We start from the raw sequence: 12,290 nt of genomic DNA, 5'->3' as shown, positions 1-12,290 counted from the left end.
TAAGTGAGGTATGTTTAGACAGAAGGGGACATCAGAGTTGAGAGTTGTATATGAGAAAATCTACAGGGTGTGTGTAACATGGAGTGAGAGAAAACTTAAGGCAGGGATGGCTGTGGGAAGAATATCAGGCTATCCCAAGCCTCGGTTGAGTGCTGGCCATGGGAGTGAAGATGAAAGGGCAGGTACCATAAAAGTGGGGTAACAGGACTTGGATTTGAAAAGGAGGGGGAGTTGTAGAAACCTTGGTGACTGACTAAAGGATGTTTAAAGGGAAGGATATGTGAAAGAATCAAAAATATAGGAGCTGGTTCATTGTGGCCTTTTTTTTTTTTTTTTTTTTTTAATTCTATCTGTGATAAGCTATTCTAGTCTAGACCAGGGTTTTTCAACAGCCACACTTTGGCATTTTGGGCCAGATAATTCTTCATGGGGCTGTCGTCCTGTACATTCATTGCAGGATGTTTAGCAGCATCCCTAGGCTCTACCCACTAGAGGCTGGTAATACACTCCACGGTTGTCAGGACAAAAAATGTCTCCAAACATGACCAAATGTCCTGTGGAGAGCAAAATCACCCCTGATTAAGAATCACCAATCTGAATGTTGACTGAGTAGTCTACTTTGGTACTCTGATTCAGCCTGCTGGCTTCAGAAATGATGGGTCTGTTTCATTCTTTTTAAGGTTAAGTCCTTTGAGAAGGAAAGGCAAACAGAGAAACGCGTGCTGGAGTCTGATCTTGTGGACCACGTTGTGCAGAAACTGAGGACTAAAGTCAGTGATGAAAAGACGGTCAGGTAACTAGTAAGCGAAAGCCCAGAAAGCCAGCTGCAAGTGCCTAGATGGAGCTTACATACATTTATTTTAAAAGTCAGTTTGATCCTTTTGGGAAATAAAGATACGTCAGGATAACTTTTAATGAACCTTTGTATTGCTTCTGAATAACTCCGCAGTTTACTTGCATGACCTCCTGTGTAAGACTAGGCATATCTTACTTTCAATGTTTGTTCTTCATAACATGTCAAAGAATCTTTTATCATTTTGAAAGGCCTAAAGAGCCAAAAATCTATTTGCTATTATCTTATTTGGTCTGTTAATCAGTGAATTTCAGTAGTGTTCTGTCAATGTATTTGAGAGCTCTAAAATGTTCTGGGAATAGATCTCATATATTTATCATGGGAATGTAAATTGGTTCAACTCTCTGGATAGGAATTTAATAGCCTTAAACCTAAGAAAAAATTGACCCAGCAATTCCACTTTCAGGAATTTATAGTAAAAATTATTCCTTTGGGATATGAACAAAGAGGTCTATCTAGGCATTGTTTGTACCAGCAGTTCTCAAACTTTTTGGCCTCAGAGCCCGTTTATATCCTTCAAAATTATTTGAGGACCCCAAAGAGCTTTGTCTGTGTGGGTAACATCTATCAATGATTTGTGTTAGAAACTAAAATGTAAACATTTTTTAAATTATGTATTTATTTATTTATTTTAAAATAACAATAATAAACCCATTACATGCTAACCTAAATATTTTTAATGGAAAATAACTGTATTTTCCAAAACAAAGTAAATTTAGTAAGAAGAGCAGCATAGTTTTCCATTTTCCCAGATATTGTTAATGCATGGTTTTACATTTTTTTGAATCTTCTTAAAATGCCTTAATAGAAGAAACTAGACTGTCATATCTGCTCTGTATTCAGTCTGTTGTATTATCACACATCATGTAATCTTTAGAAAATGCCACTACACACTCATGAGACGATGAGAATAAAAAGGATAATTAACATTTTAGGATTGTGAAATAGTTTTGAGCTTACAGATCCCCTGTGAAAGGATCTCAGAAACCTTCAGAGGTCCCTGGACCACACTTTGAGAATCTCTCACTTATACTATCACAACATTCACTGGTAGATTGTTTGAGTTATGGTAAATACAGTGACATACTGTGCAGCCTTTAAAAATGATGATTCTAGTAAAGCTGAGTTTATTCACATGGAAGGATGACCACAAATAGCATGTATAACATGATCCTAATTTTCTCAACCAAAACACACAGCCCATGCATAGAAAAATGTCTAGAATGATGTACCACATTTTTAACTGTAGTTATTTCTGATTAGTGGGATTACAAGGGATTTTAGTTTTCTTTAAGTTGTTCTATTTATTTATAACTTTTTTGTGTGTTTTTTTGTTTTTTTCCTTTATCTTTTGTAACTCTTTGTATATAGGCTCATAATCATAAAAATACAATATCCTTTTTTGGCTTACATCAGTGTTCTCAACCAGCATCAATTTTGCCCTCTAGGCACATTTGGCAATGTTTGCAGACATTTTTGGTTGTAACTACTGGGGGTGCTACTGGTGTCTAATAGAAACCAGGGATGCCGTAAAACATCCTACAATACACAGGACTGAAACTCCCGCACCCCCCAACAAAGAATTATCTAGTCCAAAATGTCCAATAATGCCAAGACTGAGAAATCCTGGCTTATATAAAATAAACGTTTTTGCTTTCTTTTCCCTCCCGGCTCCACCCCTTCCCATCTGTATCCAGCTTGCATAAATTCTCCAGGCTTTTTCTGAGGGAATAGAATGGTTTTGATGTCACCAGTTATTAGGATTACAAATCTAAATCAAAGACAGAAGCTTAGAAAACAAAGTCAACTGAGTGCAGGTGAATATTATCAAGACACTTAAAAGGCTTGATGGGATCTAATTTTAGCAGGGAAAGTTTTAAAGTCTCTCCTCCTTATGAATGATTATTTACCTGTCTTCCCAAGATACAGTGCTATTGTCTCTTACAGGTTGTAATTCACAGTCTTTGAAAGAACATCCATTCACAGCTTTTGAAAGAATCTCTTGATTTACTAAATGTTCTCCTGTGGGTGATCAGCCAAGGTTGTTGCCATAATGAAAGTGGGGCTTGCCGTTACTAATGTTTGCTTATATTGTGAGGATAACAGAAAGAACATCCATTATATTTCATTGAAATTAGCTTCTTATGTTAGCCAAGAATTCAAACCCCGCTGAATAAATCAGAATGTTGTCTTGGTTAATTTGAAATGACATCCTTTGTAATTCTTAATTGCTCTTTGACTAAGAGCATAATTAAGTGCAAATCTTTTGTTGCTTTTGTTTTTCCTCGAATAATAACCAATATTAAATATTTTTATATTTAATAGAAAAAGTGGTTCACTCTAAGTATAGCTCACTGTAAGTAATCTGTGTTGCCTTATTGACTGTTTTCTGTTTTTGTTTGCTTGTTTTTAGAGAAGTTTCTGAAAATCTTGCAGTACAAAATCTGAAGGGGTCATTTTCTAATGCTTCAGGTATAATTACTAATTATTATGTAAACATAATAATGCTTTTGTGTGTGTTTGCTCTAAGCACTTATGATTGTGGCTAACACCTTGCCTTGCTGCATAAAAAATATATTTTTAAGGTAACACATATACAATTAATTGTAACAAATGGAGTTTATCCCTATGGTTTGAAACCCACATCCTAGAAAATAATGAAACTAGGCATTTCATGACTCTTCTGATCCTGGTATGTCTCTGTCTTACTGTCTTATTTTCACAAGTGGTTTAATCTTCCTTCGACTTGGTTTATCGTATAGTTTAAATTTCCTGGAAATTTTCCCCATACAGAAGATTAAAGGAAAGTATTCTAAAATCCCTTGGAGAAAGACACTTTATACATTTTCTTTTCATGAAAGCCAGGAAGGAACAGTGGTGATAGTTATGCCTTCAGTTTCATCTTATCTATCTTACTGAAAAAGAAATGTCCCACTTAAGTACACAAGACAACATATTGGGCTTTTAACAGAATTGGGTCTTTTTGGTTCATTTCTGTTAGTATTGACTCTGCCACCATCAGATTTCAAATATTTGAGGAATTTAAGGACATATTAGAGCTTGGGAGATACTTTTTGATTTTTTTCTTAGGTTCATGAGGTTTTGGTGACTCATATTGCATCCCTCTGCCTTTGTCACCTCCCACTCCCACCTGAGGAGAGAAGGCTGGTGGGCTTGACGAAGCATCAGAACTGCTGGCTGTTGGGGTTCTGGGCCTTCATGGGAAGGTGCAGGACGTTAGAGAGAAGACAAAGCCCAGACAGAATCTAGCCCATAGAATCACCAGAGTGGATTCTATAATCACCTCCACCACCGTCGTCGGGGGTGTTACAGAACATAGAACAAGATAAGACCATGAATTCTGAAACTCTCTGTTTCAGGTCTGTTTGAAATCCATGGAGCAGCAGTTGTTCCCACTGTGAGTGTGATAGCCCCAGAGAAGCTGTCAGCCAGCTGTAGGCGGCGATATGAAACTCAGGTACCTTCACAGTCTCCATGGGAAGCTTTCTAATGGGAGCTACAGAGAAAAAAGCAAGAAAGGAAAATAAAGTTTCCTGGAAATATCTTCCTTCCCACTTCCCTAATTTGGTGGCCTCTAAAAGTTTCATCAACACAAAGTATCTCTCTGGTGCCAGGATTCTGCCCTGTTATGTTCTCCAGTGTGGACTGTGGGCGCCCACCTAGAAAGCACCTGTTGTCAGAATTAACTGGATCCAAAAACAAACTTTCTGATCTGGCTCTAATGGCAGATGGGGTTTGTTTTTGCTTTAAGTGACAAAGCAGAATAGATCTATCCCAAGACTTGGGGCAGGTTTCTCACTGCATACATAATCTGCTATGTGTGTGATTCTGTGCTAAGTGCCGGGTAAATATGAGAGATAGGACACGGCCCAAATCCTCAAAAGAGTTGATCGTCTTAGCAGCATATGCATTTTATAGTTTGGGGACAATAGGTAAAAATAAGTAATAGAAGGCTGAATAAAATGTTTGTGAATGTCAGAGTGTACTACAGACATGGGAGAGACAGAGGCCAGTGTTGGCCTTATGGAGGTGACCCCTGAAGAACTGAAATAAGCAGGGAGGGCAGGTGAGGGTGTTCCAAGTGGAAGGTAGAGTGTCCAGCAGTCTGGACACTCTAATGAGCACAGCCAGCACACAGGCCGCACTGGGGGAGAGGGTGTTAGAGGGCAGTCATTTTTTAGAAATGTGACAGATTGAAATACAAAAGATCAGGTTACCTCATTTTTGGAAGCTCTCCTGTTTCTCAGGCCAGGTGGAAACTCATTTTCCACAACTTTCCACTGCTTTCCTCACCTGCCATATTTCAGTTCCATGTGCTCATTGCTGTCACCTTCCCCTTTTGCCAAATTGGGCTTAATACTGAAATCTTCCTGCTTCCACATGCACTGTCTCACTGAGCTTTTACTAGGTATCGTTTCAAAGTTACAAAGAAATAAGCAACTAGGTGGATTATTAAATTATAAAGACAGGCTATAAAATCTCATTTCCCCTGAAATCATCATAGGCTACACACGCATCTTCCCCAGGTGGATTAAGAGCAAGTCCTAGGATAATACTTGGATCCATTTTAGGCTTTGGTTTGTCACCTGATTGTTTCCTGGAATAGGATATAAAATGACAAGATGGCTTGGTTTGACAGGTTCTGAATTCTGACATGTTTTTTTCTTGTTAGGTACAAACCCGACTTCAGACTTCCCTTGCCAACTTACATCAGAAAAGCAGTGAAATAGAAATTTTGGCTGTAAGTCGCTTTCTTTAACATTTTAAGGATAGCTTCTACCCATATTGTCAAAGTAGTTTCCTCAGAGGTCAGGGCTTTTCTACTCACTGTCAGCAGTAATGGGATGCAAGCCTGTTATCACTGTAGGCTGATACAGGTGTGAACCACCTGTAATCTAAATCTGTAAAACACTGGGGAGAAAACTGAAGATTTTATGTTTGTTTCTCCTGCTTTCTTCCTCTGAAAGATGGGGTGGGGGTGGGGGACGTGAAAACGAAAGTTATTCTTCGGTTTCAGGCCTTTGCCTCACTAAGCCTACACTGAGTCAAACCCTTGGAGTGTCATTTGTGAGCCAGCGCTGAGCTCTTCCCACGGCATGGTTCCTAGAGGCTGCTTTGTAGCACAGTGGCATCCCAGACTCTGCAGCCGTATTTGTGTTGCTCCGAGCAGTGACACCACTGTCACAAGTCAGTAAAGACGTACATTTTTGTGTATTAACAGGTGGATCTACCCAAAGATACAATCCTACAATTTTTATCACTAGAGGTAAGCAAGATGAACTCTTCTACATTACGATTTTTAAAATCCTTCTTAAGTTTTGCTGTTAATTTGCCAAAATAAAATTGAAAATGGCATTACTTTGTTAATGATTATTAGGTATTTTTTCTGGCAGTTCCAGGAATTTGGTAACATTGTTCCTTTCGTCATCTATATATTACTAAATCAGATTTTGAAGGAACCATATTGTTCTAGTGATGTTCTTTTAAATTTCAGAGATTTAACAAATACCTGATGCATTTTACTGAGTGTCAGGCTCTGGCAGGCCTTGTTCTAAGCATTTTACAAATATTAACTCATTTAATCATAACCCCAAGACTCAGGTACCGTTATTATCCCCATTTTACAGATAAACGGAAGCATTTTACAGAGGACGGAAGTAGTGAGGTTAAATATCTTACTCACGGTGACCCAACTAATAAGTAGCAGAGGCAGGATTTGAAGCAGGGCAGACTACTGGAATGCATGACCTTAACCACTATCCATACTCTGCTGCCTCAAACCTTCACTCCAGCTAGGGAAGCTCATTTGTAGAACTAGAACAATATGGAAGATCTTTTGGTAAAAATTAATTTTGGTCCTTTTTTTGTTTTTTTATGGGTACATACCCTTATTATCAAATAGCCTAATAAGAACTGTTTTAAAATTTTAATTAATAGTTACACCTTTGCTATTAAGAATGTTTAACTGTAATCATAGTTATGCGTGATTTTTGCAACATGTAGTATCAAATACTGTTTTTTCTACCCAGAGTATTTAGTCAGATTACAGATGAAAAATAAACTTTGCCCCAGAACATTTCATACTATTTTGTTGTCTTGTATATAAGCATATTCCTGTCAATGTAAAGTTACATCAGCACACAGGCTGCAGCAGCTAATCAGGATCTAATAAGGTAGTCTGTTGTCAAGAAAACTGAGGCTTCAGAGGACGGCCGGAAGTCTCCCCACCAATTCTACTGTCTCCCTATAATGATTTCTTCAGTATACTTAAGGGGGGAATGGCACTGGCATTTCATTAGTGACCCAGAAAAAGGCCAGTTAATAAACCCTAGTACCTGTTGTTAAGTCTTATCTGTTTTTTCCTAGTGGGATGCTGATGAACAGGCATTTAATACAACTGTGAAGCAGCTGCTGTCACGCCTGCCAAAGCAAAGATACCTGAAATTAGTCTGTGATGAAATCTATAACATCAAAGTAGAAAAAAAGTAAGTTATCACTTTGGCATTACAGATTTCAACATGGGTTAAAACTCAAGTTGGGGTTTAAAAGTAATAGATTTTATTGTCTTATTGAGATTTGATGGCTGATAAGCTGTTATGTTAGAACTGCGACTGGTAACCAGTAAATCTTGCTCAGGACTGAATCAATCAGTAACAAAACACAGCAGTCCGAGGAACAGCTATCCCACTTATAATTTTAATCATCCAGGTAACTCCTAGAAATGTTTAAATGATAGCCGTGACTACTTTGCTTTATGTCCTCATGTCAGAACCCAGTTGTTCATGTTACCAGACACTTAAAAGGCAACAAGAGCAAAGCCTGTGAAGTGAATGGTGGTCTCCTTGTTTAGGAACTTTATACTGCAGACCCTAGCCAGTAAACGTCTATAAAACTTATGCAATATTTTAGTGCCTAGCCTTCCATCTTGTTTTTGATTAAACGAAACTCCTACAGTTAAATGTTCTAAAAATAATTTTTTATTAATGTTCTTCACCCATTATACTGATCATACCTTCTCCTTTCTTTTGCAGGGTGTCTGTGCTATTCCTATACAGCTACAGAGATGACTACTACAGAATCTTATTTTAATCCTAAACAACGGTCATTACACTATTCAGACAGGAACGTATACTATAAAATGTTGTACATTCATTGTAATTTTAAGTTAACTTGACATTCTAAGAAGCTGTCCTACAAAGTTGAGCTTTGTAAGTTTTTCGTATGTAATATAAATTTATCTTTTGGAATATAATAAATGCTTTCATATATCTGCTGCTTTTTAATTGCAAATTTAACACTAAAGGTTTTGTGGTGCTAGAATACAACAGCCTTGTTCTTCCCTTAACTCTTATGACTAAGCACATGAGAATGTCCAAACTGAAGAGTGTAAAGAAGTCAAATATCATCATTAACTTGGAATCTTTATTCTTGAATTTGTAATATGCTTATCCTAAGGTGGGTAAGCAAACTCTAATTTAACTATGAGAACCCACTCAAATTTGCTAAAAGAACTATGGTAATAAAATTATATAGCCAGTTGGGAAAAATACCCGTGAACTAACATAACTTTTTATAAAACTGTCAGGTTTCAACTCCGATAACCTGGAAGATAAGGCTAAAGCCTATTCATAATCACATTCCAGAATTAGTAGTTATTGCCAGAGACTATTACTATGGGATGGGAAAAGGAATAAGAGATGATCAGTGCTGATAAATAGATTTAATGATACATCCCTCTTCACACAGATGGCTATAGAGACTTTAATCTAGGAATATACACTATGCAACACAGACCAATTAGCCAGATCTAAAATAAACTGGCTTCTGAAAACTACCCTGTAAACATTACATCCCTTCTCCCATCCAAAATGACCCTAATCTCACATGAAAACAGTTATTGTAGGGGAACCAGAAACCTAGCTTTGTGGTCAAAAGGAAAAACAGCACTTCAGTGGTTAGTTGGGGAAAGCAGGGAATCAGGCGCCCTTCACTGTGCTGCTTTGGTCTTCTTACTCTTGCTCTTTTTGTCCCTCTTCTTCAGTCCATCCATGTTAGCTCTCAATAGGTTTGAATAAGCCTAAAAGACACAGAGCGCAACCTTAGTGGGAAGAACTGCAAATTGGTAGAGCAGCTGCCCCATTTCCATAATGGATTTAGTGTAGCCAAAATCAGAAATCCTATCTGATAAAGCATGTAATACAATGGGATACTTGTATCTTAAGGAAAATGGGGTAAGAGGAAAATACATTATAGTAGCTTCTACAACACCCACAGTGAGTTGCATATTTTTAAAAAAAATGAAAAGGGAAAACTGCAGGCAACTTCTTGTTCAACGATACTATAGGTAGAGCAGATGTGAAGCGTAAGATGACAAGATCTAGCTTTAAAAAACTAAAACGGAAAACAGTATCAGTGTTGAAAATAAAATTCATAGCCTGGCAGTTTTTACTTATAAACTGGTAAATCACAGGAGAGCAGTGAACCTAAGTATCAATTTTGACCCAGTGCTCAATATTGTGCTGAATCTTGCCCTAAGAAAGGGAACAGCAGAAACTCACCATCTGAAACTTATTCACTTCTTTGGAGCTCACCTGGAAAAGAGGGAAAAAAAGTTCACCCGTTACCCATATAGAAATCTCCTGCCTCATCCCAGATAACTCAAAAGCCTCAAGAAGACAACATCTTAATCTTTAAAATATTTCTTCCCAACTTCAGGGGTCATACTACACTAAAGGTTATTTTTCTACTCCGCTTTCCTCTGCCTGAGGAACAAGTAAAGTCGCTTTGGACTTTTTTTCACGAGAACTGTACCAAGATGGGAAAGAGGCAGAAGTGGGGTCCTAAAGAAACTGCTTCTCACCTCTATTGAAATCTCTTACACACATGGCATTTACTTTATCCCCCTGGGTTCTGAGAGATGTCAAAGGATCAAATATTAATCTTTTGTGCAAGATACATTTAAACCTTTCCCTCCCCATCTTATTGTAAACCTACCTTCCATTAATTCAGGTCAATTTAAGCAAACTGCAAGCTACCACAATGAGAAATTCTACCTCTCAAGATTCCTCGGGTTTTCATATTTCATGATACCCAAACTTTATTTTTAAAAACCACATAAGCTTTACTATAAAAGTCCTCTCTACATAACTGGTAATGGGAGACATCAATTAATTATGGTCTACGTTCTCCTGAGCATCCTATACTGACGTGACTGGAGGACAGTCTGGTTCTGCCCAGCAGAATAAAAAAGTAGAGGCAGACCTCAGCGAGATTGCGGGTTCAGTTCCAGACTCACCACAGTAAAGTGAGTATCACAATAAAGTGTGTCATAATCTTTGCTGATGGAGGCTCTTGCCTTCAATTTTTAAAAAAACGCAACATCTGGGAAGCACCATAAAGCAGCGCGCAATAAAACGAGGTATGCCTGTATTCATTCAGTGTCCAGGGAGTCTCTTGCTTTGCCATATTCAGTCTCCACCTTGAAAAGGAACACTAGGGCTCTTGACTAAATTTACACTCTGGAGTCCCAAGCCTAACATAGCTCTACACACTTGCTATGTGAACCACAAAAGTAAAGGAATAAACAGCTTAAAAGCATCATCTGATACCAAGAAACTGTTCATTGAAAGCCCAGCACAGTAAGGGGACTAAGTAATCAAATATGTATCCTAACTGGCTCCTCAAAGTGCTGCTAAGAGTATGGACCAATATGCTAATTTCATTTCCACAAAAACTTCAGCAGAACAAGTGTCTAACTTCTACCTTCATTTTAACTTTGCTCTTGAGCTTTCTAGTATTAATTAAGGTAGTAAGAGAAGGCCCTGATTCCAAAACATCCGGGGAGCTACACAATCATTAGCCTTTACTTAAAAAAATCTGGTTTAGATATAACCCCATCCTCAAGTTAAGTCTTTAAATTCCAAAATTGTATTGTTAGCAATCCAACTCACCACAGTGCTGATCTTCTTTTTCCCATCAGTGGCTCTTAACAGACACTTGTTGTCCGAGGGCTCGAAGCCCTCCACAGAACCTTTCCTTGGAATAGGTTTAGTTCGCCCATCATCTGCATGAAAAATACATCCTGGTGAACAGTCACAGACGGTAACGGTTAGTTAATAAGTTAAAAAGGAAGGAAGGGATACGAAGGGGATGCCTGATCCACCTGAACCGCTACAGGGCAGCTAAGCAGCTCCTCCACCATTATCCACGGTGTAGCCAAACCTCCTTAGGAAACTACTTGCTACTGCCTCGACGGGAATATTGTAACATCAAAGCAGATTAAATCTCACTAAGTGTAGTGGGCTTTGGGATCCTTGACAAAAATAAGAAATCTGACATGCTGGAGCCCGTTGTAAACGAAACCGGCTTCAGTAGCTAAGTGCTGGCGGCCGCACCAGCCCCAACTCCTAATATCCTCGGGTCCCTCAGTCCTGGATGTACAAGCAAGGGACGGGCCGCAGCGTCCGCTCATGACTCCCGGACACTGGGCACCCAGGCCTGGCCATCTCTCGGCCTCCCAGCTTCCTTCCGGCCTTGCCGCGTCGACAGTGCTTACACTTCTTCAGGGTGATGAACACGCTGCCCGACAACCGGCACTTCTGGAAGAGCCTGGTCAGCTCCGTCAGGAACTAGAACACAACAAAACCCGCCACGTTAAGCAGCCCCGCGTCCCCACCCCGCCGCGTCAAGTCCCGGCTCCGCCCGCAGGAGACAGAGGTCCCGAGCTATTCCCCGAACGGCATCGGCCCCTCAGCCGGCCAACTCTGACCGTACCTGCTCGCTCTCCAACAGCACCATCCCGGCTCCACTCGCTCCCCACCGTCAGCATAAGTCCCACGCAATTGTAGCCGGAAGTCCCGCCCAGGCTGCGCAGGACTTCCGCTAGTAGGTTTCAATTCTAGTCCACAAATCTCTGCCTCCGCCCTCTCTCCGCCCCGTCTGCCCGGCGCCTGCGCTTTAGGAAGCCCCCGCCTGTGGGGGAGGGGGGCAACCCCGAGGGACCTTGGGCTGTCCCGGGTTTTACCTGACCAGAAATCCTGTCCTCCTAATCACGTGAGGGAGTGAGAGAGCGCGAAAGAAAGATGTGATAGAAACCTACGGTTGTGTATATTTAGCTGTATGTTGGGCAAATTATCTAACGGTTCAGTTTCCTCATCCTTAAAGTGTGGATACTAATGGTGTCCACTTCACAGTGTGCTTGTGAAAATTGAATTTATATTGAATACCTAGAACAGTGCCTGGCACATAGAAAGTTCTCGGTAATCGTTAGCTGTTACTGTTGTTTTCATTACCATTGTCGTCATTATTATATATTCCCACAGCCGTCCTCTGAGCCCTCCCTCTTCTCTGACCAGGCGGGGTGGCCCTGAAGGGTCTCTAGGAAGAGGGACTGGAACCCGGTCTTAGTTTTACCTCT

The 12,290-nt window shown here is 39.8% G+C and overlaps 2 protein-coding genes across 2 annotated transcripts in view; one reads left to right on the top strand and one right to left on the bottom strand.

Annotated features, from left to right (window-relative positions):
• EIF2AK4 (eukaryotic translation initiation factor 2 alpha kinase 4) overlaps nucleotides 1-8,122 on the top strand; it is an 86,738-nt gene extending 78,616 nt beyond the window's left edge. Inside the window, 7 exon segments of the mRNA XM_033107393.1 lie at nucleotides 681-793; nucleotides 3,267-3,325; nucleotides 4,234-4,331; nucleotides 5,547-5,615; nucleotides 6,096-6,140; nucleotides 7,241-7,359; nucleotides 7,906-8,122. Coding sequence (XP_032963284.1) covers nucleotides 681-793; nucleotides 3,267-3,325; nucleotides 4,234-4,331; nucleotides 5,547-5,615; nucleotides 6,096-6,140; nucleotides 7,241-7,359; nucleotides 7,906-7,963 — 561 coding nt within the window. The 3' untranslated portion in view covers nucleotides 7,964-8,122.
• Nucleotides 8,123-8,282: 160 nt separating this feature from the next.
• On the bottom strand, nucleotides 8,283-11,789 carry SRP14 (signal recognition particle 14). The gene is made up of 5 exons (XM_033107392.1): nucleotides 11,648-11,789; nucleotides 11,430-11,502; nucleotides 10,825-10,937; nucleotides 9,433-9,465; nucleotides 8,283-8,951 (listed from the first exon to the last, which is right to left on the bottom strand). The coding sequence occupies exons 1-5, from the start codon at nucleotides 11,669-11,671 to the stop codon at nucleotides 8,862-8,864; spliced, it is 333 nt and encodes a 110-aa protein (XP_032963283.1). The 5' UTR covers nucleotides 11,672-11,789; the 3' UTR covers nucleotides 8,283-8,861.
• Nucleotides 11,790-12,290: the final 501 nt, after the last annotated feature.

This window comes from Rhinolophus ferrumequinum, chromosome 6, assembly GCF_004115265.2.
Source record: "Rhinolophus ferrumequinum isolate MPI-CBG mRhiFer1 chromosome 6, mRhiFer1_v1.p, whole genome shotgun sequence".
Lineage (NCBI taxonomy): Eukaryota > Metazoa > Chordata > Mammalia > Chiroptera > Rhinolophidae > Rhinolophus > Rhinolophus ferrumequinum.
The sequence above is the reverse complement of the archived record's forward strand: the minus strand, read 5'-3'. Positions and strand labels throughout refer to the sequence as shown.

Coding starts and splice junctions, on each gene's coding strand:
- SRP14 (XM_033107392.1), bottom strand. CDS start 11,671: ATGGTGCTGTTGGAGAGCGAGCAG. Junction 11,503..11,647: donor TGCTGTTGGAGAGCGAGCAG/GTACGGTCAGAG, acceptor GTTGTGTTCTAG/TTCCTGACGGAGCTGACCAG. Junction 8,952..9,432: donor AAGTGAATAAGTTTCAGATG/GTGAGTTTCTGC, acceptor TGTGTCTTTTAG/GCTTATTCAAACCTATTGAG.